Source organism: Cucurbita pepo, chromosome 19, assembly GCF_057944985.1.
Source record: "Cucurbita pepo subsp. pepo isolate OVF chromosome 19, ASM5794498v1, whole genome shotgun sequence".
NCBI lineage: Eukaryota > Viridiplantae > Streptophyta > Magnoliopsida > Cucurbitales > Cucurbitaceae > Cucurbita > Cucurbita pepo.
The window spans coordinates 9,763,916-9,791,280 of NC_141816.1; the positions used below are offsets into that span (position 1 = coordinate 9,763,916).

At 35.0% G+C, this 27,365-nt stretch overlaps 4 protein-coding genes across 6 annotated transcripts; 3 read left to right on the plus strand and 1 right to left on the minus strand.

The window, feature by feature from the left end:
• Nucleotides 1-4,641: 4,641 nt before the first annotated feature.
• Nucleotides 4,642-6,607, plus strand: LOC111782206 (transcription factor HHO5). Its single transcript, XM_023663029.2, has 5 exons — nt 4,642-5,044; nt 5,139-5,353; nt 5,451-5,838; nt 5,915-5,991; nt 6,078-6,607. Exons 1-5 carry the CDS (start codon nt 4,846-4,848, stop codon nt 6,330-6,332), a joined length of 1,134 nt encoding a protein of 377 aa, XP_023518797.2. The 5' UTR covers nt 4,642-4,845; the 3' UTR covers nt 6,333-6,607.
• Nucleotides 6,608-9,829: 3,222 nt separating this feature from the next.
• LOC111781270 (mitogen-activated protein kinase kinase kinase 5) lies at nt 9,830-15,254 on the plus strand. Of its 3 annotated transcripts, none has more exons than XM_023661773.2 (11): nt 9,832-10,798; nt 10,993-11,742; nt 11,823-11,910; nt 12,409-12,471; nt 12,565-12,728; nt 12,960-13,035; nt 13,566-13,625; nt 13,764-13,889; nt 14,061-14,270; nt 14,356-14,456; nt 14,562-15,254. In XM_023661773.2, exons 1-11 carry the CDS (start codon nt 10,299-10,301, stop codon nt 14,731-14,733), a joined length of 2,310 nt encoding a protein of 769 aa, XP_023517541.2. In that variant the 5' UTR covers nt 9,832-10,298; the 3' UTR covers nt 14,734-15,254. The 3 variants fall into 3 exon arrangements, with proteins under 3 accessions (XP_086976085.1, XP_023517541.2, XP_023517542.2); XM_023661774.2 differs by having other exon boundaries at nt 9,845-10,798; nt 14,606-14,782; XM_087119959.1 differs by lacking the exon at nt 14,356-14,456 and having other exon boundaries at nt 9,830-10,798; nt 14,606-15,254.
• A 2,923-nt stretch (nt 15,255-18,177) lies between these two features.
• On the plus strand, nt 18,178-22,140 carry LOC111781271 (CDPK-related kinase 5). Its single transcript, XM_023661775.2, has 11 exons — nt 18,178-19,095; nt 19,569-19,699; nt 19,805-19,846; nt 19,944-20,052; nt 20,125-20,203; nt 20,294-20,590; nt 20,664-20,776; nt 20,923-21,030; nt 21,106-21,168; nt 21,257-21,424; nt 21,542-22,140. Exons 1-11 carry the CDS (start codon nt 18,514-18,516, stop codon nt 21,677-21,679), a joined length of 1,830 nt encoding a protein of 609 aa, XP_023517543.2. The 5' UTR covers nt 18,178-18,513; the 3' UTR covers nt 21,680-22,140.
• A 1,145-nt stretch (nt 22,141-23,285) lies between these two features.
• On the minus strand, nt 23,286-25,726 carry LOC111781272 (NAD(P)-binding Rossmann-fold superfamily protein). The gene is made up of 5 exons (XM_087119884.1): nt 25,265-25,726; nt 24,932-25,191; nt 24,695-24,788; nt 24,267-24,378; nt 23,286-24,098 (listed from the first exon to the last, which is right to left on the minus strand). Exons 1-5 carry the CDS (start codon nt 25,398-25,400, stop codon nt 23,888-23,890), a joined length of 813 nt encoding a protein of 270 aa, XP_086976010.1. The 5' UTR covers nt 25,401-25,726; the 3' UTR covers nt 23,286-23,887.
• Nucleotides 25,727-27,365: the final 1,639 nt, after the last annotated feature.

Sequence of the window (27,365 nt, forward strand, 5' to 3'; positions counted from 1 at the left end):
TATTAAGAAAAAAAAAAAAAGAGAGTGAAAATAAATAATTAAACATGGATAATGGGTGTTGCTTTGGTTGCATAGAAATGAGGAAAGAGAAGAATAATATAAAATGTATATAAAGAAAAGGGATAATTAAATATAGTTAATTGAAGATAGTCAAGAAAGGAAAATAAATGGTTGGGAGAAAAAGGAGAGAAGAAAAATGAATAAAAAAGATCCCTTTTATTTCTTTGCCGTAGAAATGCAGTGGGAAACACGTAGATTTATCACAAAACAAAAGGGGGGAATAAAATGTTGTATTTTGATTTAATTATTTAATTAATTATTTAATTTTGGTTGTAAGAGAGAGAGAAAAAAAAAAAAAGAAAAAAGAAAAAAGGAGAGAGACAGAGAGCACTAGAAAATGGTAAGAGAAATAGAAGTGATTGAAGCACATGGGAATTGGAGTAAGTTTTGTGGGATTCCCATTCCCATTCCCATATCTTATGTGGGGAAACGTTCATGTCTTCTTCTTTCTTTTCTTGCCCACTTTTTTTTTTTTTTTTTTTTTTTTTATTTTTTTTTTTTATTTTTTTTATACCATTAATTCAAACTCCATGTGCAGAAGTAATAATAGTTTATCATCTCCAAAATACTCTAATTAATATTCTTCTATTAAATAAGCTTAATTCGATGATAATTAGCATGTACTCAAAAAGAAAACGAAAACTAGTTAGTTGTACGAGGGATAAGACATTAGCAGAGACAAATCAAGCTTTTTTGTGTATATAAAAAGAAAAAAAAAATGTTGAAAGATTTGAAGTGCATCAAACTCCAAATCCAAACCCAAAGGATGGTGCAATATGAGGCATTGATTTGGGAAAAAGAAAAAACAAAGAAAGAAAAGCAGCAATGGCAGAGAGTAGTTGAATGAGAGAAAACCCAAATTTGGGGAAACAGAGCATAATGGCCTTCAAAATGTAACACCACAACAGCCATTGCTTCAGAATCATTTTTCCTTCTCATAATATTTTCTTAAAAAAAAACTGTTTTAGATTAGATTCTCCATTACCATTCTATTTCCCAAAACTTTAATTCAATCTTCATAAAAATAATTTCATTCATTAAATACACTTTTCATTTTAATTAGTGTATGAATAATGTTGATTTAGGTTCAATCATGAGCTAAAAGTAGGCAATGCTAAGTTAAAAAAGAGTTAGTGAACTAATTCCTAAATGGGGATTTTACAAACTAAAGTACGCATTATAGAAATATGGTCAAATCATGTATTGATAACATACAAAAGTGTTCAAAATAAACTAATCAATATATTAGGTAATGTAATCATTTGTAGCTGCTATTAATTTTAGTTTACTTCAATTTAGATGCATTTGTATTATTCTTATTTTGGGATCCTTTTTTTTTTTTTTTTTTTTTTAATTATTTACTAAATTCACTGAATATGGGTTAAATTGTTTCTAGATTCTACAAATATTTTTATGCTTTGATTCCATCCAAACTTTAGATTTTAAAATTTTAAATACAGAATTGTGTAAAGAAATATTATAAACTTAATTTATTTTAATTATATGACATTGTTAAATAATATTTTATATAAAATTTATGAAGAAAAAAAGATATACAACTACACTTAGTTTTATGGTTTCAAATATATTATAAAACAAATTTTGAATAATTATTTAAATTGAAATTCAATTTCTAAATTTGCTATTAAACACATTTCTAATAACGTAATTACGCTTTTTGTGAGAGCAACTTACTTGTCAGAATAAATAAAAGAAATAAGTTAATTGTACACCTACTAATTCCAATTTTTACTTTATTAGACACTTTTTAAATTATTAAAATTATTTAAATATTTAACTTTTTTTTTCGGGAGAATATACATATTAGGTTGATAAGATTATTTTCGAAACTGAAGGAAAATTTTAAACAACAAATTGAATTCGTGCATATTACAAGTTTCCCATAATCTTCTTCGTTTTAAATTTAGTTTAAAATTTGAAAAAAAAAATTATTATCATTACTTTTTTAAGTTTCACTGGAATTTTTTTCAAACAAATGTTAGAAACTTAATTACAAGACAAAAATGGAACTATTAGTTAAGGCTCCATTAGTTTTTATTTATTTATTTATTATTATTATTATTATTTTAATTAAGCTTATAAATAAAACATTTGTTTGATTATCTATTTAAAAAAAAGTTTTGAATACTGAGACAAATCTTTTTGAAAACTACAGAAATATATATAACCAAAAAAATTTCATCATATATATACTCTTTATAGTAAAATTTATGCACATAAGTTTTATCAAACCATATAAATTATTTACAAGTTTCATAACAACAAAATTCTAACATTTAAAATTATATAGTCGAAATTCTTATTTTTTCCAAAGCACATTAATCAATTTTGTAACTTAACCCAAAATCTAGCATAAGTATAAGAATATCTCTCAAAATTATTTGACATGGAAAACTTTACCAAAAATTAGCATTTTTAATCTTTCCAATGGGTACTAAGCTTGTGTTTGATCCCTATTGCTATTATTATTATTTTATAAATTAAACACTTTTAGATCAACCTATGATAGGGAATGATAAATTGGGAGATAACATATGATAGGGAATGTTTTTTTCTAACGAGTTGAGTTTTATATATATATTTTTTAATTTGTATAATTTGACTAAACTAATTCAAATTTTATGAAATCAAGTTGAAATTTTTTAAATCTAAAAAAATAACTAAATAATAAATTAAAATAAGACACTATGTTAAAATGGAATGATGAGAAAATGTTATTATTATTAAAAAAATTAATGAGAATCATTTTTTGTTAACAATAAAATAAAATTAAAAAAAAAAAAAAAAAAACTGCTGAAAAGAATCCAAATTAAAGTTTTGAGTATTAGAGTAAGAAGGGTTTTTGAAAATGGAAGAATATACTCCATATTTATATGTAATTATGAATATTTAAAATATATTAGGGAAAGGGATTTAGTTGAAAAATAAAGGAACGGTGGACAATTAATACACTCATTTTTCAAATGAGATCCGCTAAGGAGACACCAACCGATTACGGAGCCCTCTCTGAGATTCTCGAGCTCTACAGTTTTCTACTTTTTATTTATTTATTTATTATTATTTTGTCTTCATTTATTCGATTATTATCCAACAATAATAATAATAATTTAATGAGACAATGGTGTTCTTGATGTGTATATATATATATATATATATATATATATATATACTCATAAGACTGGAATTTAGTACTGTAAGCTTTAATTAAATTACATAGGCCGTATTTAATCAATTCTTAAGCTTGGACCCTACATATTTATAATTAGTATTGCCTTCCCTCTACGATGGGAAATAAATACGGAATTTAAATAAAATGTGTGAGAATAATAAAGGAATAAAAATTAAAGTTTACAAAAGAGAAAGAAAAGAAGAAAAAAATGAATGAATGGCTACGATTATTTAGTATAAAAAAAATAAAAAGGCATCTTTTACCATCTGCTGTGCGGCAGGAACCACAACCAATCAATGCCCAGGATACCTCATCTTCAATTATTCAATTAAAATTATAAAATTAAAAAAAAAAAATCATAAAATAGAACAATCAGATTAAATTTTATCATCAGGACACGTGTCGAAATCAGAATGAAGGAATCTTACACGAACGAGAAAAAGTCCGATCGTACTGGATCCTTACAACTGAAGCACCACCACTTTGGCAATCTCACCGTTTAAATATATCTCTTGTCTACGTGTCCAAATCTTAATTCACATGCCAGTCTCTCTCTCATGTGGCACAAAATATTGAACCATACTTTTCTCGGCTCACTGGAATCAACACACCCCATTTTCCACCATTCATTTTCAGGCAATTCCAATTTTATTATTATTATTCTTTTTTTTTTTTTTTTAACGTTGCAGAATATAACGCCTATCCTAATATTAATTTTATCCTTTTCAAATTCCTGATATATATATTTATATATATATATATTATGGTTTTTAATATACACTTTATTATTATTATGATCGATGGAGTGGAGTTTGCTTTATTGGACACTGACCATATATGTTTGTTTCATTAATATGGTTTGAGGTATTTTGTAAAAAATAGATGAAAGCTTTTTTCTTCCATCAAAGTAAAATTTAAGTAATTTAATATAATAAATTGATGAATTTTAAGATGTTTGAAAAAAAAAAAAAAAAGTTGTTGTATCAATTTTTTTTATTATTAAATAGGGTAACAGATGCAACTTAAAAAGTTGAATAAATTACTTTTGTTAGAAAATGAAAAGTGAGGAGAAAGGTAAAATGAAAAGGCGTCAAATGTCAAAATTGCCCTAAAATGATACATAAAATTACGTGTACGTCAATCACACCGTTGGTGTTGCTTTCGGCAATGAAGAATCTGGTAGAAATTTATTTTCTGAAATCTGAAAAAGATGACACAGTAATTTTTTTTTTTATTTAAAAAAAGAAAAGAAAACAGTAAACAATTCGCCGCATGACTAGATCTACGGAATCCAAAGATTCCAACACCACCAGACTCGGCAAATCGACCAGCCCGATACGATTAAATTTCCCCGAGTCGCCGATTTATTGCTCTGGATGCGACGACCCGATCTCGTCTAAAAACAAAAACCAAACACAAAGAAAAAAAGAAAAAAAAAATAGAGAATTCAATCGAATCTTAGCCTCCTGAATCTGCGCTGTTTATAAATACAGTGCCCCTCTTTGTTTCTCCGTCCATTCTCTGTTTTCTCTCTTGCAAATGATAGAGATAAACATACAGAGAATTCAACGCCCCTCATACCCAACTGATCGACTATGGAACTCAGCTTAGATTTGTCCTTGGACTTTGTACCCAAAACCATACCTGAAATTCTCCTCGAACTTTCATCCATCTCCGATTCCTTTACTAAACAGTCCAAGCTCGATGATTATGTCAAAAGGTTGGAGGATGAAATGAGGAAGATTGATGCTTTCAAACGGGAGCTTCCTCTCTGTGTTCTTCTCTTGCAAGATGGTGGGTCTCTTTGGAATCTCTGATTTGTTGTCGTTTTCGGGATTTTAGAACATGGGTTTCGGGTTTATTGACGTTTCGATTCCTGGGTTTGCAGCAATTTTGAGATTGAAAGAGGAGGTGTTGCAGTTTCAGTCGTTGAAGGATCAGCCGGTGATTGAAAAGTTCATCCCATTGAAGGGAAGTTCCGAGGAAGCCGATGGGGAGAGCGAGGAGAGGGAGAAGAAGAGGTGGTTGAGTTCAACTCAGTTGTGGAACACGAATTTCAATTTTGATGACGATATTCCAAATCCAAAATCGAATATGAACTTGGTATTTAACTTTTACGGAGATTTATTTAATTAATTATTCCTCCTTTTGAGTTGTGGGGTTTTTTTCGGGATTAGATTTAAATTACTTTTACTTACAGAATGGGGATGAAGACGATCGGTCTGTGCCGCAGACCCCAATCGAACACTGGGATTGTGCAAAAAGACGAAGAGCATTCGAGTTGTTCAAAGATCAAAACAATTTTGTAAAAGGCGCAACAAAAGAAGATGTGGCGTTCTCAGAAGTCCCTAAACTTACTCTAATGACCCCAATCTCCGATCCCTTTTCGGGTAATTTGACCCTCAAGAATGGCACCGCCCGAGGAAGCAGCGCTTCTGTTTCTGGGTTGTCTTCGCCGGCGGCGCAAATCACGGGGCACGCAAAATTGTCCCAACACCAACAGACCATAAGGAAACAGAGACGATGCTGGTCGCCGGAGCTCCACCGGCGTTTCGTCGACGCACTGCATCGACTCGGCGGATCTCAAGGTTCGAAACTAACTTTTAACCATTACAATCTTTTAAATCTAAGAATCAGTTAGTGATCTAAATTTCAATCTTGCAGTGGCAACACCAAAACAGATAAGGGAACTGATGCAAGTGGATGGGCTCACCAACGACGAAGTGAAAAGCCATTTACAAGTACGATTAACACAAAAAAAAGCAAAACAAATTTCTGGGTTCGTTTTAAATCCTGAAATTCTAATCCTGAGAAACGTTTTGAACAGAAATACAGGCTTCACGTTCGAAAGTTGGGCCCGACGGAAGGCTCAGGAGGCGGGGGGTGGATGGCGGAAGCACACCAGGGGGATCACCACTCAAAGACAAGTGCGACACATGCGGGATCTCCAGATGGACCACTCCAGGGCGGAGGGTCTGGAAAAGCACTGTCCATAACGGAAGGGGAGAGTATGGAAGGGGAAGAAGATGCGAAATCGGAGGGGCATAGTTGGAAGGGAAGGATTCAGAAAGTTGGAGACTGAAGAAAGAAAAAGGGTGCATTGAGTTCCGACAAGTTTTGCAGAGAAACGGATACAAAATGGGGAATCTGAAATTTCTGATTTTGTAGACACAGAAGAATAAGGTATATTGTAAGTTGTTCGTGTTTTGTTTGTTAATTAATGTGTACAAGTAAGTAGTAGTGTTGGATGAAGAGGATGTTGCTTTTGAAAACTGATCTTTTTGAAGGGGAAGTTTTTGTAACTTTGTCGGTGGGATCGACGAATACCCTCTGATCAATGCATTCTTCTTCTTCTTCTTCCTCTTCTTCTTCTGCAATTCTCTCGTAGAGGTTCCATATTCCATTTGATTCATGTTCTATATCTTCTCAATTAACATCAACTATACTTAATCCAACATTAATCACTTTTAACCCTTTCAATCAATCAATCAATCCATCTTCTTCACTAACCTTCCAATCCAATTACTTTCTCACTAACATTTTTGTTATCTTTCATGGGTTTTTGATAAAAACTTGACCTTTTTTTCAATACAATATAATAAGAATGAAGATCAAAACTTCGAGTCAAGGAGTAACATTTTGCGCATTGTAAGAGCCTAATGTTCATATCTCTCCTCAACAAAATAGCTATTTGAAGCATTGTGAAAATGAATTACAATTTGTGAATTAAGATAATATTTAGAGATTTGGGGATTTTAAAAAAGAAGAGAAATAAAGGGGAATGGGACTGTGAAGCTCTCTGCTCCATTGATGTGGTGATAAGAGAAGCTGCTTCTCACGTGGATTCTCACCATGTTATCAACCATCCTTGTGGTGGAGGAGCACCTGCCAAGCACGTGGGTGGCATCTTCCCCCAATTGTTAATGGAATATAGCATCATCCCATCAAAATAAAAGCAATGGAGAAACAAAAAGATTAATTTTTTTTTTTTTTTTTTCTTTAGCATCAATGGAAACTAGTTAAAGCACTTCAAGAAATCATTTTTTCGAATACTGGACTAATATCGTGTGTTGCTTTGTCAAATATCTTCCAATATTTAAGTTAGCGTTATGTTGAAATGATCATAACTCACAGCTAATAAGTATGACAATTCTCGTGCACTTCTCATTAATGTTTGTTACTCTTATGTAGAGTAAAATATTTAGTAACCGAAATCACAATATCAGCATAACTTTAGGCGAGGATTGCGTGTATTTATGAAAGGGCATCATTTTGGATTCTCAACCATGCCGAAGTTAAGTCTACCTGGCATCCGTTGTTATTTAACGTATTGGTGTTGCTTTCACTTTAAATTCTCGACCATGCCGAGATGAAGTCTAGTTTGTTATTGTTTAACCCGTTGGTGTTAGACACGTTTTCCATCCACAATCACATGTCAATACCCACAACAATAATGATTGAATCCCGTTGGTGTTAGACACATTTTCCATCCACAATCACATATCAATACCCACAACAATAATGATTGAATATTGAAAGGATTAAAATGAAAATTAGTCATTTAGACAAATTTAACTACATCTGTCTTTCTAACTGCACCTTGATGCATTTTATTACGCACCAGATATTAAATTTAGTCAAGAATGATCGTGTTGGTGCCTTCATCAACCTTAGCTCAATTATGGGCATAAAAACTTTGACGAACCTATTAGTTGATTCCTTGCCTGAATTTAGGACTAAAAGTGTAATATCTGCTTCAAAATTGGAATCTTTCTATAGGTAAATAAATAGAGAATCTAATTCGTTTATTATCTTCTTATTCCATGGACCTACATGTTAATTTTTTCAGAATATTATGCTTTAAATCCATTTGTTGTTATTAGAATAATTTTATTCTTTCTATTATACTCTTTGAACGTGACAATAAGATCGAACAACTATATTCTTATTCGTACTATATATCTAAAAGTAAAGAATATGATTAATTTTCTTTATTTGATGTGCATACGAAATATTATAAATAATTTGTCCATTAATTTTCTCTATACTAACAATTAGCTTTTTTTTTTTTTAGTTAATGAGCTGTAATTTTATATTTTGATTTGACTATTTGTTAACTTAAAACAAATTATTAGAAAAAAAAAAAAACACTCGGTAAATTAAATGGTCAGGAAACAAATTAATTTTAATAATTATTTAGTCTGGCATTTTTCTATAAATAAATCAACTTTTAACTAAATTTATAATTAGAAGTATGACAAAGATATTTAGACAATTATGATTGATTTAATTCATACCTTAATTCTAGAAAATAACATTAATGAATAAATATTCTTTTTTTCTCCCTAAGATAGATTTGGCATTCGGGAGAAGTTTTCACAAACTTATAATAATGGTTCTTCTCTCCAAACAATGTAGGATCTCATAATCCACTTTTTGGGCTTAACTGCACACTACCTAATGTTTGACTCTAATATTATTTGTAAGAGTCCAAATCCACTAATGTAGATATTGCCCTCGAGCCTCCCAATTTTAAAACTCTAATACTATTTATAGAAAATGGTTCATTCTACTCTCCAACTAATGTGTGCCTTCAGTAATTATCCAGTGAGAGGCAATGTCAAAGTCACCCCAAATGATTGATTGAGTTAGGGTTCATGTGTTTGGTGGAGAAGATAGGCAAAAATATGGTTGGCGTTTTGGATGTTGCAATGTCAGCGCCATCTAATTCATTTCTTTGTTGTAGCAGAAAACAAGTTTTGGTGATTGCTCATAGGCTTCTGCAATCTGTAATACAGGGGAGCATCCGGGCAAAGCTTTGTTGGGAAGTTTGCAGTCGTTGACGGAGGCAGAACCTCGTTTGTCAAAATGGTTTGTCTTTCTTCTTGAAGGCAGGCTGCAACACCACACCCTAGCTTCTCAAACACCACCACCATCTCTCTCTCTCTCTCTCTATATATATATATATATAATTAAATTAAAGTCCGTTGACCAAAAGAGTAGACTTGTTCAAATAAATAAATAAATAAATAAATGATTTGGATAACATGAAATCTAAATCTTAAGATTATGACCTATCCCTAATTCTTCATATTAATTACGAAATAATAAAATTAGTTGAGTTTTATTATTATTTTCGGAAATTGTTGGCTAACTTTAAGGTTTGACTTCCAAGAAATAATATATATATAGAGAGAGAAGAGGCCCTACCAAATTAACATAATTTTATAACACATTATTGAAACATAGCTTTGTTTAAGATTATATTTGATTAAAATAAATATAAGAAAGATCATGAACATAAAATAAAATATTGTGATAAGGTAGTAAACTATATGTTTATATTAGGAAATGAAAGATGAGGTGAATTCAATGTACCTATAGTAAACAACAAAGGAAATTAAATTATATCCGATTTGATTTTAATAATAAAAAAAAAAGTGTTATATTGAGTGTGTTTGTAGGATGTTATGGAGGAGGAGTTGAAAGCAATCATGTGCCGGCGAGGCAACGTCCACTATGAGTTTAGGTCAACCAAATTAATTTAATTCCGCATATTTCTTGTTCACATTAGGTTAAGGTATTTCAATACTAATTTAAAATTCATGAGTAATAATGGGTTAGGTATATTATGATGGAAGAAAAAAACAGAACAAAGAAAAGAAAATGGGTTGGAAGGAGATTGAAGTTGAAGACGTTGAGACAGACAGCTAGAAAACTTGGAGAGGGAAAAAAAAAGGAAAGGAAGATGATAATGTAGTACAGAGAGATGAAGGAATATTTAGCTGTAAAATAGACAAACATGGAGGATTATGGGGTTCTTTAATCTTTTCTTTGTCTGGAAGTGTAAGCCTGTTGGGGGTTTTGACTTTGTTACAGAAATGGCGAATTATTGACCTCTCAAATGGAGAATTCCTTACCGTTTGGAATGGGGGGACGTTGCAAACCGCGTTCTTTAATTCACATCACTCTCTCTTTCCTTCAATCTTCTACTTCTTCTTCTTCCTCTTCCATTCCATGATAGAATTACAATGATTCATTGTTCACCATGCGTTGGTTGCCTAATATCTCCTTTACCCCTTCTTCCATAGTCAGGATTCCGGGCACCGCCACCGGTGGTGATTCTCCAACCAGAAGGACTGCCTCCACTCGCTCCGACGACAATAATTATTGGAGAATTGCTTGGCGTTTTGGCGCCTCTAAGTATTCGCGCCAAAGGAAGCTTCGAAACCTAAGCGGAAATGATCGCGCCGCTGCTTCTTTGCCTAAATGGTCCGATACTACGCCCGAGCCGGTCTCCTTCTCTAAATCGCCTAGTACCTCTGAGGATCGTGCCGTGCCGTTGCCGCTCCCGGAGCTTTCCCCTACGTTTCAGCGTCGAGAAGGGATTTCGAATTCGAATTCTGGATGTGTAGATGCGGATTGCCCTCTTCCGTCGCCCAAGGTGTTGCGTGGTCGAGGCGGGGACGACCGCGATGTAGATAGAGATAGAACTGCCCCTGCTCACAAGATTGGGGGTGGGGCCTCCAATAGCGCTCCGATTAGAAGGTACCCGAACTGGAATGTTCTTCGTACTCTCTCTACTCCTAATGTTAAATGCCGTATTTGATGGTTATATGCTTCTTGTCTCATCTCATTCATGTCAATTAGAGGATGGTGTAAGTAAGTTAGGTCTTGTTGATTATTGAATTATCTTGTGTGTTTCCATTATGAGTTTGTTTTTGTTAACTTGAATAAACCAGTATATTTGATTCCCGGGAGAGGCAGAGGAAAGAAGAGCAGGTTGAGACAAGGTCGTCTAGCAGGGCGAGTCGAGATGCATTAGGACATCCGCAAAGATCGCGGAACAGTTTCAGGATTGATGTTCCCAGTAGAAGTGCTCCTACTAGTCCGTATGCAAGTCCTGCACTCAGTCCCCAAAGAAATAGTTCCATTAACCTTTCAAATATCCATCATGAGGCGGCTCCAGTCGGAAATCAAGGCTGGTCTGCACCTGAGCTGCCAAATTTCCATTATGGGACTCCAGTAGGAAATCACGTCTGGTCTGCTCCCGAGCTGCCAGCCTCAGCAATGATGCGGGGGGTTCCTCCTGCATTCTTTGATGGCTCCACTTTTAGCTCTGAGAGTTCTCCCATGCATAGCCCAACAACACATAGCCCAAGAATGCATAGCCCAAGAATGCATAGTCCAAGAGGTAGAAGTCCCCACCGAGATCCCAGAAGTCCTACAGGACCTGCATCTCCATTGCACACCAAGATTTCCCTTGAAACACGTTCTGTACGTCGAGAAAGTGCTGGTCCTGTGAGTGTCCACCCTTTACCTCTTCCTCCTGGAGTACCAATGCCTTCACCATCAACCCCAATGCCTTTACAATCAACCCCAATTACACAAGCCAACACTAAAACTGAGGCAATCTCAATGAAAAATCAATGGCAGAAAGGAAAGCTTATTGGCCGGGGCACATTTGGTAGTGTTTACGTTGCAAGCAACAGGTAAATATGAGTTCCGTTCACATTTTCTGTTATTGTCATTTGCTTTTGCGGACTGATTGTGTTTTTTTTACTCCCTCTAGAGAAAATGGATCTTTATGTGCAATGAAGGAAGTTGAATTATTTCCTGATGATCCGAAATCGGCTGAATGTATAAAGCAATTAGAACAGGTAATTACAATATTCATATGAGCTGATGTCAACTCTCATATGCACAGTTGCACACTCTTTTAGTTTTTTGTCACAACTTTTTTTTTTTTTTTTTTTTTTTTTTTTTTTTTTTTTTTGTTTTATTTTTGCATGTCTGAAAGATCTTCCTTATATGATCGTAGGATGATTTTCTTCAATAGTTTTCATATTAGTGGACAAGCATTTGGCTGACAAATTCTTGTTTGTTATGTAAGATTGAAGGTGTGCCTATCTGACGTCCTACTTGCTACAACCTGTTATGTAAAACGATAATGTTTTTCTGTGACTTGTGCTTTAGTCTTCATTGAGGCAGGCTTAAAATTGGCTCATGCTATTCTTAAATACTGCCATCAGCAATCTTCATCCATGTGGTGTTAATCTTCTACTATTTTAAAGTGCCATAGTTTCTCATTTGTCCTCTCATGGTAGGATGAAATTTGATCTTGTTTAGCTTTGCCTCTCTTCTTCTAACTGTCACAGGAGATCAAACTTCTGAGCCAGCTAAAGCATCCAAATATTGTCCAGTACTATGGCAGCGATGTTGTGAGTAACTATCGTGCTTGTTACAACTTTTTAAAGTTGTTCATTTTTATAATCTTATATCTAAATATAATTCTTACTTTGGGGTCTATTTAGGTTGAAGATCGATTGTATATATACCTGGAGTATGTTCATCCTGGTTCAATTAATAAATATGTCCGTGAACATTGTGGAGCCATGACAGAATCTGTTGTTCGGAATTTTACTCGTCACATCCTCTCAGGGTTGGCCTACTTACACAGCACAAAGACTATACATCGGTATGGAACATTTGTGTTGATGTGTTTGATAATAAGTCTTCAGGTTGACATGTAAAATCAAGATGACCATAAAAATTCTATTGAAAATAAGAAAGAAATATTTGAATATTTTAGTTTCTATCTTCAAATATCTTCTTAATCTTGAAAGAAACAATTACGAACTTGCATGTAAGCTTATTTTATGTCTATATGATTATATCTGTTTGGAGGTTTAATTTTTCATTTATTCAGGGACATTAAAGGTGCTAATTTGCTTGTAGACTCTTGTGGGGTTGTCAAGCTTGCTGACTTTGGAATGGCTAAACATGTAAGTTTGAGATTTAGTGCGAATTTCCCTCTACTATTTCCTCCTTTTAGCATCTGTTACTTAGCCCTCTTCTTTCTGTATTTTTGCCAATTTCAATAAATTAATGGCATTGATCTCTGTAGTTTGGGTTTCTATTTTACTTTCGATAGTCGAACTTTTTTTTTTTTTTTTTTCACCCATTTGTGTCTTTATTCTTGATGTTGACAACAGTCGAGGAAAAGAATAATATTTGTTTGCTCGAGTCAATTGCTGCAAACATGGTCTAATTAGTGCTCACAACCTATATACTTTTTCAATTTGTTTCAGCTTGTGTAATGTTAGTGTCTAGGCACTCTCAACTTTAGTATCATGTTGAGCAATCTAAAGTTCGGAGAAAAGTCATCTTTGTTTGAATGATTCTTACAAATTGGTTGCTGCATGATTGTTAGGATTAATGACTTCAGATGGTGTTAATTTGAATTGCCCTTGGAGAGAGAATTGTTTGTTTTTGTAGGATTAGGCATGAATGATGCTGATATATATCTGTACAGCTTACAGGACAAGTTGCTGATCTCTCTTTAAAGGGAAGTCCATACTGGATGGCTCCTGAGGTATCTTCTTGTTCCCACATTAGACATGTTATTGGCTTATTGTTTCTCTTAATGACCACAATCACTGATGTAATAATTTACTTGGATTGGCTATTTAGCAATGATGGAAGTGATTGAAATTTGTCTTTTTTCCTGCAGCTTCTTCTGTCTGTGATGCAGAAAGATAACAACTCTGATCTTGCCCTGGCTGTTGATATTTGGAGCCTTGGGTGCACTATTATAGAAATGTTCACTGGCAAGCCACCTTGGAGCGAGTATGAAGGGGTAAGTGTTGGATAACTTGGCATGTGCTTGTAGCTGCATCAACCAAGATAGAATTTTCATTTTTTTCCACACATGCCAATTGGTGAATTGCATATTCAACCGATCATTGGTAGTTATTTTTTATGAGTTCGGTAGACTGGTTGGTGGTTACAAATTCATTTGTTAATACAGGCTGCAGCAATGTTTAAGGTCATGAGAGATGCCCCAACAATACCTGAATCATTATCATACGAAGCCAGAGAGTTCTTAAAATGCTGCTTTCAGAGAAATCCGGCAGAGAGGCCGACTGCTGCCATGCTGCTTGAACATCCGTTTATGAAAAACTTGCAGAATCCAGAAGCTCCATCTTTCTCGCTGCCCGTAGCTGGATCAAATTTGACGGTAAACACAACACAGATGCAATCCCCCCTCCCTCGCCCCCTGCTTAACTTATAATTTTTCGTAACAGTGTGGTTCATGATACCAGGATAAATGCTATAGCTCAAGTGAACAGTTTTCAAGTAAATTTGATCAGCTTTCCATGCTTCCAAGCTCACAAAATCCCAAGGGAAAATTAGCTTCTGAGAGGCAAGAGTTGCTTTTTCCCAGCTCTCCGGTCCATGAATGTTAATGCATTCATTATAATGCTCTGCATGACCTAGTTTCATACGTTATTGTTTTCTTCTTTCCCAGTGTGATTGGCCCACTATCTCATTATGAAATCTCTGACTTAACAGCAATGTCTCGTTATTCCCCCCGTTCTACCCTTGAGGCTCTTCCACTACTGTCTCCTCCACGCTCAGTCCAAAGTATGCATTCCCCTGCAAATGCGCTCGGCTATGTCAATCAAACCAATAAAAGATGAGCCATGCAGTATTATAGCGAAGGAAAGTATCTGTGCCAGGCATGCCTCTGGCTTTGCTTGTACCTTCAATCGACCAGCAGTTGGCAGGGGTGGCTGAAGTATCGGTGAAAAATCAGCTTCAGGACGAGAAGCCAAATTCAGATGGTGTGCCTAGTGGGTGAGTTTCTGGCATAGATTGTTGTCTACTCATGTAGGTTTTCTTTTCTCCTTCTGATATGTTCTTTTGAAATGTAAAAGCTTCTGGTGTGGAAGTCTTCCCTGAAGTGGAAGTTGAGAAACAATTTTGTATGCTGTTTTTTCCATTTTAGAGCTTCAGTAATGGCGACATCCTCTGATCATTCCAAATCACCACTTCCTTATACAACTTCAATCTGAATTTGTATATACTAGAGAGGTTTGATAATGGAATCATATGGTCCAACAGCAATTGCTTCCAAATTTCCTTTGTTTGATTCCAATAGACAATTCTTTTGTTTTGTTTGATCCATTCAGCAACATGATTTCTGATTCTTGTGTTTTTAGTACAAGTGCAGATACAAATTTATGATTCTTGCTAATGAAGTAAGCATTCGAGATGAAAATAAGATAATTAAAAGCGCAAAGAACCAAAATACAGACTAATATTAACACAGACTAATCCTAAGAAATTTAGTAGCGAAGAACACAAATTGAATTCCAAGTCCTAAGAATTTTTGGCGGACGTGAAGCTGCGATTGAACTTGCAGAGCAGCCGTCCAAATGAAGATGAGTCCAACAACTAAGTGGCCCCCTTGGACGCCTACACAATCAGCAGGTTCGACAGTCAGACCAAGCTGCCATGAAGAACAACGCAACTGCTCCTTCAGTGGTAATCATATCTGTTCTACAGAGACTTCGAAGCTGCCCCAAACTGGGATCCTTACAGACCCAAATGGGGAGATTAGGATAAGCTAATATGCATGCTTTCTCATCAACTATCACTGCAGAATTTGGCCTGTATGCGGCTCAAAAAGTCTGCTTCTTCTGGGCCAAATGGTGGTTGCCGGCCAGGCTTCTCCTAATTTTGGCTTTGTCGATGGCGATTAATTTTAAAAAAAAATTGTCATTTGCGTAGAAAATGAGATTGAGAAGCAGTTGAGATATAAAAATCAGACGTTGAGGATGAGGTAGGCCATCGCTTTAAATCCATCAGCCGCTCATTGTGTCATCATATGCTTCATTGTTTGGTTCATGCACTCGTAAGAGCGTATGTCATTATCCTCCAACAATTCCGTCTTCAACAAAATTGATTCCTCAACCTTCATTTTATTATTACCAAAACATTTTCTTTATTATACTAAAATTCCATGTCTTTCAAAATGCAATTTGTAAAATCGTAAATTACAGAAATTATAGGAAAAAGCATCTTTGTTTAAAAAAAAAAAAAACATCTCTAACTCTAATTCTTTTTTAAATATATATTAAAAAAAACACAAAAAAATACAATAGTTTTGTTTTCTTATTAAATTTTAAAAATTTCAATAATTTCTCTCGACCATTCAAAGGTGTTAATTTTTTTTTTAATTAAATTTAAAATGATTCTCCGTATAAGAGACGGGTTTTACCACTGCCTTTCCAACTTAAAAGATTACTTGTATGTCAAATTTGAGTTGTTTAATTAATTGAGTTTTCAAAAGTATTATTGACAAAACTTCAATATTTTTCATATAAACCTTAACGGTAAATATATTATTGAATATTTTCTAAAAGTCAGAATGCATTTTAAAAAGTTTTTTAAAGGTACAAAAAATATTACTAAAACAAAATTTAACATATTCAATGGAAAAAAAAAATATATATATATATATATATATATATATATATATATATATATATATATATATTTTTAGACATTTTTAAAATTATATATATATATATATATACTTTTGAAGCAAGACTTACAATATTTTCTAAAAATTTATTTAGTATAAATCTTGGGGAGGTAGAAAATATATGTTCATGTATGATATGAAACATTAGTTAAATTATTAAAAAAATAAGTTTGTAATCAAAATGGAAGTTAAATTGATTAATAATTTCTTATCTTATGAATTATTTAGGATTAAGTTTTGGAAATCACTACTTGATTAAGTTGTATTTAACATACTCTGTTTATTTTTATTTTTAAAAAATAGGAACATTGATTCTTCATTTAATCCCATTATTCTCTCTTTTTTCACCTAATTTATGAGTGCTGTTATATTACAGCAAATGACTGACTTCAAAAACGCTACTTTCTAATATGACTCAACTACAATTTTTTTTTTTTTTTTTTTTTTTAATTTCAAGTTTTATATGTTGGATGACGTTATTGTTGTTATCAATATGATCGTTTACGACCAATTAAGCTTCTAATCATCACTTTTAATTTATTTACAATTTTTCTTTTGTACTTTTTAATACATACAAAATTAGTAGTTATATTTACTCAATAATTATTTGTCGCTAGTTATGTATAATTTATTTGCTAGGTTACATAATTTGTCTATATTTTTTCAAATGTTAAAATAAAATAATTATTTTTTTGAAATTTGTGAGACTAAAATAGTTGTTTTAAAAATAAAAAAAAAAAACAAAGAACAAAATAAATATTTAAAAAAAAAAATAAACTGAAAAAGTGGACACAAATATAATTTAAATTACCGCTAGTCGTACGAAATATGGCTAGCAAATAAAATTGATAATAAATAAAATTGAAGTTGATGAGAAAGAATGATGATGGCCCACATGACCCAATTAGATTTGCTCATTGCCGATCGAACTTTTTTTTTATTCTTTTGGTCGGTTGGGTTGACTTTTCTAATATTATTTATTTATTATTTTATCAATTTTATTTAATCCCATAATTCAATTTTTCCCACCAATTTTATTTTTATTTTTAAATATGAGCTGGACCCGAGAATGCTTTGGTCAACCCCATTACTCGGTCTTTCCCAACTTCCCCTCTTCCAAGTATTTGTTAGGAATTGCCATTTCTTCTGCTCTGTCAAACTATTAAAAAAAAAGAAAAAAACAATTATTTCAATCCTTTCTAATTCTTAATTATTTCAAACTAAAATGCTAAAAAGTCAAAGTCAAACTCAAAATTAAAAAATAAAATGATAAATTTAGTCTCAATAATTTCAAAACAAATTTAAAATGTAATCAAATGAAGGAAGTGGGTGCTGTATTGGAGGGAAGGAGAGCAGCGGCTGCCTTTTTTGGAAACTATGTATTAAAAATTACGTATATTAAGAATATACACAAAGTGGTAAATTAACAAACTTTCCAAATATTAAACCCTATAATATGTTTAATTAATCTCCATCCAGATGTTCGCCAAGTGTCCCAAATTTTAAAATGGGGTATGTTTTTTGACCACTCGTTTCCTTGGCCACCAAAATACAATACCGCTTTGCCTTTTAAAACCAGAAAGTTTAAGCTGGTGATGGATGGATTGATTGAGTGTCACGTTATTGGATGTTTCATCCGAGTTTCCTTTAATTAAATTTTATTTTTTTCTTGGTGGGTTTGTTCCTTTAATTCAATTGGGGTTCAAATCTAAAAGTGGAGGGCATCGTCGTTTGGCCTTTCTGATTTGGATCTCCCATCTCCCTGGCAGCATATCATACAATTAAGAGCTTCCATTTCCATTTTTAGATTCTTATCTCTCCAGGAAGTCAAGATTATAGTTGCGAATTTTGTTTTTAATGTGCATTATATTACCTGACGTTCTGTCTTCGAATTCCAGTGTTTGATTTACGGAGTTTTAGGCCGTAAATCATGGGTATCTGTGTATCCAAACCGTCGTCGATGAAGATCGTCGCCGTTCCGGCGAAGGGGGGTTCAGTTCTAGGGGTTCAAGGTCCGCTGCCGTTGCAGCCACCTCCGGCCACAGTCGATGGCGAAAATCCTAGCAATGAGAGGGAGGGAGAGAAAATTGATTTCGACTTGGAAACTCCCAGGAAGTCGCCCTACTTCCCCCTTTTCAGTCCCAGTCCCGCTCACTATCTCTTCTCGAAGAAGTCTCCGTCGAGATCTCCGGCGAATGTGAGCTCCAATTCGACGCCCAAGCGGTTCTTCAGGAAGCCATTTCCGCCGCCGTCCCCTGCAAAACATCTAATGGCTGTATTGGCTAGACGGCACGGCTCAGTGAAGCCGAATGAGGCATCCATTCCAGAGGGAAAGGAGATTGATGGGCCTGGTCTTGACAAGAGCTTTGGATTCTCGAAGCATTTTAGGAACAAGTATGAGCTCGGAGAAGAGGTGGGGAAGGGGCATTTTGGGCACACATGCAGAGCGACGGTCAAGAAAGGGGAACTTAAGGGGCACCAAGTCGCTGTGAAGGTCATCTCCAAAGCTAAGGTGTGCTCTCTCTCCCCTGTTTGTATTGAATTTTACTTCTACTTTGCATAACTATATTACCCTTTTTATGAATTCATGATTCTTGGAAGAAGGATGAATCATTGATTGATCTTGATATTCTTGAGGCTATGTTGATGAGATCTGGGAAAATTATTGTGATATCCTCCTTACCGCCATAGCTAACAACCAGAAACATCCTTTCACAGAGATCCAAATGATATAGAAAGCTTGTGTATTTTAAGAGTTGACTTCATAGATCAATTGTTTCAGTCTTGTGAGTCTGGTTTGGCTGGCAAACCATGGACTTTGGGATGCATTTGATCTAGTATGTTAATGTTCAATCAATATCTTAATTTGAGGTAGAATATAATACAACATTTTGATCTTGTATATCAGTGAAAGTGGGTAGCATCCTTTTGAATTGGACTTGCTTGTTTCTGATTAACTCATCCTGTGTCATGAACTGTTGTCAGATGACCACTGCCATTGCCATTGAGGATGTCAGAAGGGAAGTGAAGATATTGAAAGCTTTGAGTGGACACAAAAATTTAGTACATTTCCATGATGCATGTGAAGATCATGACAATGTCTATATAGTAATGGAGTAAGCTCTAAACTCTTCGTTTATATTAAAAACATGCATTTCTGGAACTGTTATTTTTTGACCAAGTTTATATTGAGGGACTGTAATTTTGTATGAAATTTTCAGATTGTGTGAAGGAGGAGAGCTCTTGGATAGAATACTCTCCAGGTATCGATTGTGGAGTTGTTATGCTTTATGGATTTTGGGCATTTTATTGGACTTGAAGTCGACTGGTTGACGATGTTTTTATTTTCAATTATCGCAGAGGCGGGAAATTTTCAGAGGATGATGCAAGATCAGTATTGATACAAATCCTCAATGTAGCTGCATTTTGCCACCTCCAAGGGGTGGTGCACCGGGATCTTAAGCCTGAGGTAAACAAATACCAATTTTGCCTTGAAAATCTGTCTGGAGTTGTTACCTAATATAGCTGCTTGCTGGTTCAGAACTTTTTATATGGGTCGAAGGATGAAAGTTCACAATTGAAGGCCATAGATTTTGGCTTATCAGATTTTGTAAAACCAGGTTTGTTTGTTTGCTTTCCCCAAATAGTCGAAATTTCCTTTAATGATTCTTGAATTTTTGTATGATTGTGATGTTGTGATTCATTTGCAGATGAGAGGCTGAACGACATTGTTGGCAGTGCTTATTATGTAGCTCCTGAAGTCCTACGTAGATCTTATGGCACGGAGGCCGACATCTGGAGTATTGGTGTGATTGCATATATTCTGCTGTGTGGCAGCCGTCCATTCTGGGCAAGGACCGAGTCTGGCATTTTCAAGTCTGTTTTGAAGGTTGATCCAAATTTCGACGATCCACCATGGCCATCTTTGTCTCCTGAATCTAAAGATGTCGTTAAGCGCCTTTTGAATAAAGACCCAGAGAAAAGAATGAGTGCTGCTCAAGCTCTAAGTGAGTAGTTTTGAGCTTTGAAGTTCTTTTTTCCTTTTGATTCCTACTTATCAACTCGTGTATGTACATGCAGGTCATCCTTGGTTTAAGGATTGTAAAGAAGTAGAAATTCCTCTTGATGTACGTTTGCTTAAGCTTATGAGAGCTTATATGTGTTCATCTTCTCTAAGAAAAGCTGCTCTAAAGGTGAGTACTGTGCCATTCAATTATGAGAGTTTCTTGAGGTCGAAAACGGGCATGATGCGAAACAAGATTAAATGTCAAAACCTGCCATGGAGAAGTTATGAATTTCTTTCTGTTTCTTATAGTTCCTTTCCATTGGTTTTTTGCAGGCATTGTCAAAAACACTGTCTGAAGATGAACTCAGCTATTTTAAAATTCAGTTCGCACTCCTGGAACCAAATAAAAATGGCACCATAAGCTTGGAAAACATAAAAGAGGTTTGGATCATCTCTCTCCTCTTTCCTTTTTCTGCCATTGTTATTATTTCTAAGATCCCATTGTTTTACTGCCAGACTCTGATGAAAAACGGAACAGAGGCAATGAAAGAATCGCGAATTATTGACTTTTTGACATCGGTAAGCTACTTGACGTGTTCGTGGCGTGATAATATCGTCTTAGCTTTATAAAATCTGAATCATATTGATTTCCTCTATTTCCTGGCAGCTCAACGCCTTGCAATTCAGAAGGATGGACTTTGAGGAGTTCTGTGCAGCTACACTTAGTGTCCGTCAAATGGAGGACCTTAGTCACTGGGAACAACTTGCTCACAGTGCCTACGAACATTTTGAGAAGGATGGAAACAGGGCAATCATGATCGAGGAACTAGCTTCGGTACGTTCAATCAATCACGTGTTAAGTATGCGTTGTAATTCGAACTCGAGTCGTATCCTATTGATAAAAAGATGAAACTTTTAACCATCATCATTTGATGCTGTTGACTCTTCTCAGGAACTTGGTCTGAGCCCTTCGGTCCCTGTTCATTCTGTTCTTCAAGATTGGATCAGACACAGCGATGGGAAGCTGAGCTTCCTTGGGTTTGTGAAACTCTTACATGGGCCATCCAGCCGGACTGGTAGACGTCAATAGTAATAGGATGTGTTGAAATAGAAATCTCAAAACTATTGATTGCCCTCTGCTGCAGAAGGAATGAGAGGTGGGTGGCTAAAAGATTTGATTTGGTGTCCCAAATTCCATAATCTTTCATAGGAGCTGCTACCGCTGTCGTCAGTCAATCGGCGGGATTGCTGGAGCATCTTCAAGCAGCAATGACTGCAAATCTCTGATCAACTAAAACACACACGTCCATATGATAAGGGAGATGAAGGTGTGGTTAGGGTAGGAGTTTATAGGATTTAGTTGTACAGGTGTTGTAAAATATGTTCAGTTTCAGGTGAGTGATTAGAAGATTATATATTATATATTACAGAATTTCTGACCAAATGTCGGATGTTGTTGGTTTTGTTTAAATGTCGGTTTTTAGCTTCCTCCTTTTTAATGAACAGTGAAAAGGATCGTACATCTAATTCTTAATCAAACTTCTTTTCCCACCTTCCTTTCACGATATATTATTTATGGAATATATCTTAGATATTATATCTTAATATTCTTCCATTTATGATTTGATTTATAGTATATTTTATTTTATTCTCAGTATTTAATTATTTTATATTTTTCTCATTTATACTTTTTGTATCCTATTCAAAGAATATCAATATTAATGATAATATACACCTTCCCAATTATATTTTCTATCTCATTCTTTACATATATATATATATATATATATATATATATATTCTTATTAGTATATATACAAAGAAAAAGAAAAAAAAAAAAGTTAATATCATTTTGTTACACTCAAATTTTATAAATGTAATTTTGATGGACTAATTTTAACTTCAATCTGCATGTGAGATCTGGACTCTCTTCAAATAGATCGTAAGGCTGACAACGATATGTAACGGGGCCTTGGGCTATTATAAATGGTATCAGAGCTATGTAACGGGTCAAAACATACCATATCTTACAGCAGTGGTCTTGGACTATTATAAATGGTATTAGCTTGGTATGTAACGGGTCAAAACATACCATATCTTATAGCAGTGATCTTGGACTATTATAAATGGTATTAGAGCTAGACACCATGTGTTATTATAAATATCATTTTTGTGTTATTATAAATAGCATTTTTTTTGCATTTTTTTTTATAAAGATATGAAAACTTTTCCACAATATAAGCGTTTTAAAAGTGACTAACCGCCTAATAAGTTAAAGGAGATGACAACCTAATAAGTTAGAAGGAGATAATATCTAATAGCGGTGAGCATGAGTTATTATAGTTCAACCCCCTCCTCTCGTCTCAAATAAATTAAATTCTAAGAAGGCTAATCATAGTTTTATTAATTAGGATATAATTATCTTAGAAAATGAAAAAATTTAGTATAAATGAAAATAATAATTGTAGTTGAGTATTCAAATAATATTGTTTAAGGTGTGTAAGAAGTGATACGTACCCCAGAAAGCACAAAAAGCAGTAAACTCCATCCCATTGGTGAATGTGGTATCTTCAATAACTTACGAAATCCAGAGAAAATACAAACACCTTCAATTCAAAGATTTCTTCGTTAAAAAACAAAACAGAGCATTAAATATAGAGAGCGAAAGAGAGAGAGAGAGAGAGGGTAAAAGAAAATTGAAGGAAAAGGAGTTATCCCATTTGAGAACACGAATGGATCCCATGCAACCCCACCCACCCTGTTGCATTCTACCACTAGGCCCAAACCTCAGCTCCCATGGAGGACAGCTACATCTAATCACCATCACATCACAACCATAATGATCATCAAAACCCATTCAATCATAACAAGAATCAATCAAATCTTCAACATTACATACACAAACAACAACCAAACTGCTGATCAAACCACCACTCACTTCCTAAACTATCAAGCTTATTGGAAACCAGAATCATAATCCATTTCAACAAAGAATCAACGGAGAGGGTATCTTCGAGAGAGAGAGAGAGAGAGAGAGAGAGAGAGAGTATAAAGCTTGGATTTTGACCGGCAGGTGGGGGATTCAGAAAGACACGTCTGTGAATCAAAATGATTGGGTGTGAGCCCTTTCGCGTTTTGTGACAGAATATTAAAATATGTGGGACAAGCTCAAGCACACAACAGAACAGAACACAACAGAACACAACAGAACACAACAGAACACGACTTCTTTTCTTCTAATGATGATGCTGTTCTTTTTCTCTCCAAAAGAAAAGAAAAGAAAAGAAAAAGGATGGAGTTAGAACAATCTGGGGTTTGAAGGTCGGAGATCAATTTCTTGGGTCCATGCAGTCCGGTCCTGAACATGCAAGTGCCAATAAGTCTGAGCCAGCGCATCTGGGTCCATTGTTCCATCGCCAATTCCACTCTGTAAATGCGATCCAATGGATGAGGAGGACGACGTAGATGATGAGGAGGAGGACCCTCCTCTGTTGGATGTTGGATTTGCCCTGCAAAAACTCAGAATTATCATCTTCACATCAATTCCAATTTGGGTATTATTCTTTCAGAGAATCTGGATGGGAGTCGTGTTTGAATGGTGAGAAAATAAGAGGAATCATGTTGGGGAAAGAAGGGAGTATTGGATTCGAAGAAAAGGGGGAGTTGAAAGAAGAAACCTTGGTAGGCCAATGATACCATCAATGATGATATGAGCGACGTGTATTCCCAGGGGCTGGAGCTCTCTGGCCAAGCACTGAGATAATGCTCTTAATGCGAATTTCCCACAGCCTGTCCCAAATCGTACGTACACACATAGACAAACACACACATAAAAATCAACTTCAATTTCCTTTCTCTTCTTCTATCATCATCGATGTTGCAATTATATGAGTGCGTTTTGCAAATTTGATGGGATGTCTCACTCATATTATGCACACAATTACGTCAAGTTTTTTTCATTTTTCTCGGATTCTCTCCTGTGCATCTAAAAAGATCTTCAGAAGAAAAAGGAATCCTTGTTTTTTGTTTTGTTTTGTTTTTTTTTTTTTGGGGGGGGGGGGAGGGTGCGGTGCTCTTGTAAATCTCAGATAGAAACACTACTCACAAAGGTCAGAGAAACCAGCAACGCCATTCAGAGAAGCTGAGCAGCCTGTAAAGAGAATCGTACCCCTTCCTCTTTCCACCATCCCCGGAAGAACCTACAAATTTTGAAACGAATTTGTTTTTTAAGACTAAATTCTAAAGCTATTTTATTTGATTTCTGGAAAATATATTGTATATAATGGGACTGGGCTTATTGGAATGAAGAAATGGATAAAAGTGAGGGAGCCCTGTAGTGTACCTGTTGGGAGCAATGGAAAGCACCCACCGATGAAACAGCGAGAGATTTCTCAAATGACTCAATACGAACGTCGGTTGATCTTGTGGGTTGCCTCGAAACTTGCTGATTCGCATTGTAAATCAAAACCTCGACAAATCCCAGAGACAGCACTCCTTCGAATGCCTCTCGCACACTCCTCGAGTCAGAGCAATCTATTCGAATCGCAAACACTTGAGCCTTCTCTTCTCTGGCAATCTCATCCGCAAATCTCGATAACCTACCTGAAAAACTGGACAAAATGAGAGACGGATTGTAATCTCCCATTTTGAAGAGGGTAATCGATTGAGTACATACCCAAGTCTCTTGCGAGAATAGCGACGGTGTAGCCCTCGTGCGCGAACTTGCGAGCGATAGAACGGCCAAGCTTTGGGCCAACACCAACAATGGCGGCGATGCCTCGGGCAGAGCTTGAACTACCCACGTTGCGCATCCTTGGGAATTGAATGGTTAATTAGAGAAGAAAAGAAAATGGAAGAAGTAGATAAAGATGTGTGTATATATATATATATGGAAAAGAATTTGGAAGAAGTTGTTTATATAAGAAAGAAGAAGAAACAAGAGTCAATAGAATAGAAGATCTTCTCCATCGCTGTCTGAGTTCATTGGGTTTGCCTCAATTTGAAGAGACATCGTTTGGATTTGGGATTTTGGGGTTTATGGGACTGTTGGGTTTCACCTTTTCTTCTATTAAACCTTCTCCCCATTGCATCATCCTCTTCCATAATCATTCACCCTCCCCCTTCCCCCTCCTCCTCCTCCTCCTCACCAAAGTCCAAATACTCTATCCATAAACAACTTCCTTTTTATATATATATAGTTCTTATTTTTAAATAAAATATCCCTCAAAACATCTCTTCATAACCCCAAACAATTTAGTCTTTCAAATTTGATGTTTATTTATTTATTCAAATCATGGTATTAAAAAAAAAATGTCTCAAATCGTTGGTTTGCGTTTTGTTTTGTGTTGTTTTATGTTTTTTAAGGTAAAGTTTTGGTGAGGGGAATAAGTTTGAAATGAGAGAGACATTTATGTTGTACCACCACTAGGTTGGTAGTCAAAACATGTTGGACACAAATTCTTACTGGAATTTTGTGAAGTTACAGATTCTAATTTGCTCTACCAATACCAACAAAAAGATTATGGCTTACAAAATCACCAATGGAGTGACAGATTTAGATTCATACTACAAACATCCTCTTAACCATTTAACTCTTAAATTATGTCAAAATCTAATTGTTGCACAATGTTTCTCAAAATGGTGACATATAGTAAATTGTATATTTTAAAATTACAGGGCCAAGTTTATAATAATAATAAGAATAAAGGTATACTATTTATTTGTGTGTGTGTGCGCGCGCGCGCGCCATAGGGAGCATTAAATGATGGGGATTATTGGGTTGCGAAGGGATGCGGTGGGTGAGAAAGAGGGCAGAGTCTTGTTTCACGTGGCCACTCTTTCCACCGCCAACTTGACCTCCATGCTTACCGAAACCTCCTCCAATCATTTCGTGCATCCTAAAAGCCCTCTAATTGTTTTATTTAACTTAATACATGATGTCATATTGTTTGTGGGGAAAGATATATTAATTGAAGAAGAAAGGGGTGGAGAGACGAATGAATGGTGGCGGCGGCGGCGGCAAAGGGATGGATGCTCAAATTTCCAGAAATGGAAGAGAGAGAATCTAAAATTAGGAAAAATAAAGAACCAAACTTGAGTAATGTGTCAGGGTTTTGAATGCAATTCGGTGGTTCCCCCTTGTATTGTAATATTTAGAGTTAATTGTTGTGTTATATATTCCAAATGATACAAAAAGGAAAGGGACGCAACGTAGCAATCATATTAAATAAGATGTTTGGATGAGTCGATAAGAACTCCAGCTAGACCGCGTGCTTTGGAATTCAATAATGATTTGGAATATATTTTAAAGAGGGGAGAGAGGTAAAGGGGAAGATTCTGGAAAAATGGGATTTGATTCCATTACTTCCCTCTCTTTTAAAAGTTTTATTCCACCCCCTCCTTCCTCCCACCAACTTCCAACTCTACTTCTAAAATTAATTTTTTTTTTTTTTTTGGTGGCTTCAATCACATGAAATCTATAGTTAAATATACCTTACTTGAAGCAGCTATTTTATGAATTTTTCTATGATGCAGGTGAGTGGGGACAATGTTAGGAATCATGACTTCACATATTGTCCATTTTGAGCGTAAGCTCTCATGCTTTACTTTGGGCTTTACAAAATGCCTCATATGAATGGAGATAGTATTCTTTCACTTATAAACCTAGGATTATTTCCTAAATTAGTCGACGTGTGACTCACTCCCAATAATCCTCAACAATCCTCCCCTCGAACAAAGTACCCTATAAGCCTCCCCTGAGGCTTATGGAGCTCTCG

Bases quoted from the DNA above. Each gene is read 5' to 3' on its own strand.
- LOC111781272 (XM_087119884.1), bottom strand. From the start codon at position 25,400: ATGCGCAACGTGGGTAGTTCAAGCTCTGCCCGAGGCATCGCCGCCATT. The intron at 24,789-24,931 runs GTACACTACAGG...CAAAATTTGTAG, and splicing joins CTTTCCATTGCTCCCAACAG to GTTCTTCCGGGGATGGTGGA. The intron at 24,099-24,266 runs GTTTCTTCTTTC...GAGTTTTTGCAG, and splicing joins GGTATCATTGGCCTACCAAG to GGCAAATCCAACATCCAACA.
- LOC111781271 (XM_023661775.2), top strand. From the start codon at position 18,514: ATGGGTATCTGTGTATCCAAACCGTCGTCGATGAAGATCGTCGCCGTT. The intron at 19,700-19,804 runs GTAAGCTCTAAA...TGAAATTTTCAG, and splicing joins AATGTCTATATAGTAATGGA to ATTGTGTGAAGGAGGAGAGC. The intron at 20,777-20,922 runs GTGAGTACTGTG...GGTTTTTTGCAG, and splicing joins TAAGAAAAGCTGCTCTAAAG to GCATTGTCAAAAACACTGTC.
- LOC111782206 (XM_023663029.2), top strand. From the start codon at position 4,846: ATGGAACTCAGCTTAGATTTGTCCTTGGACTTTGTACCCAAAACCATA. The intron at 5,839-5,914 runs GTTCGAAACTAA...TCAATCTTGCAG, and splicing joins TCGACTCGGCGGATCTCAAG to TGGCAACACCAAAACAGATA. The intron at 5,992-6,077 runs GTACGATTAACA...CGTTTTGAACAG, and splicing joins AAGTGAAAAGCCATTTACAA to AAATACAGGCTTCACGTTCG.
- LOC111781270 (XM_023661773.2), top strand. From the start codon at position 10,299: ATGCGTTGGTTGCCTAATATCTCCTTTACCCCTTCTTCCATAGTCAGG. The intron at 12,472-12,564 runs GTGAGTAACTAT...GGGTCTATTTAG, and splicing joins AGTACTATGGCAGCGATGTT to GTTGAAGATCGATTGTATAT. The intron at 14,271-14,355 runs GTAAACACAACA...TCATGATACCAG, and splicing joins TAGCTGGATCAAATTTGACG to GATAAATGCTATAGCTCAAG.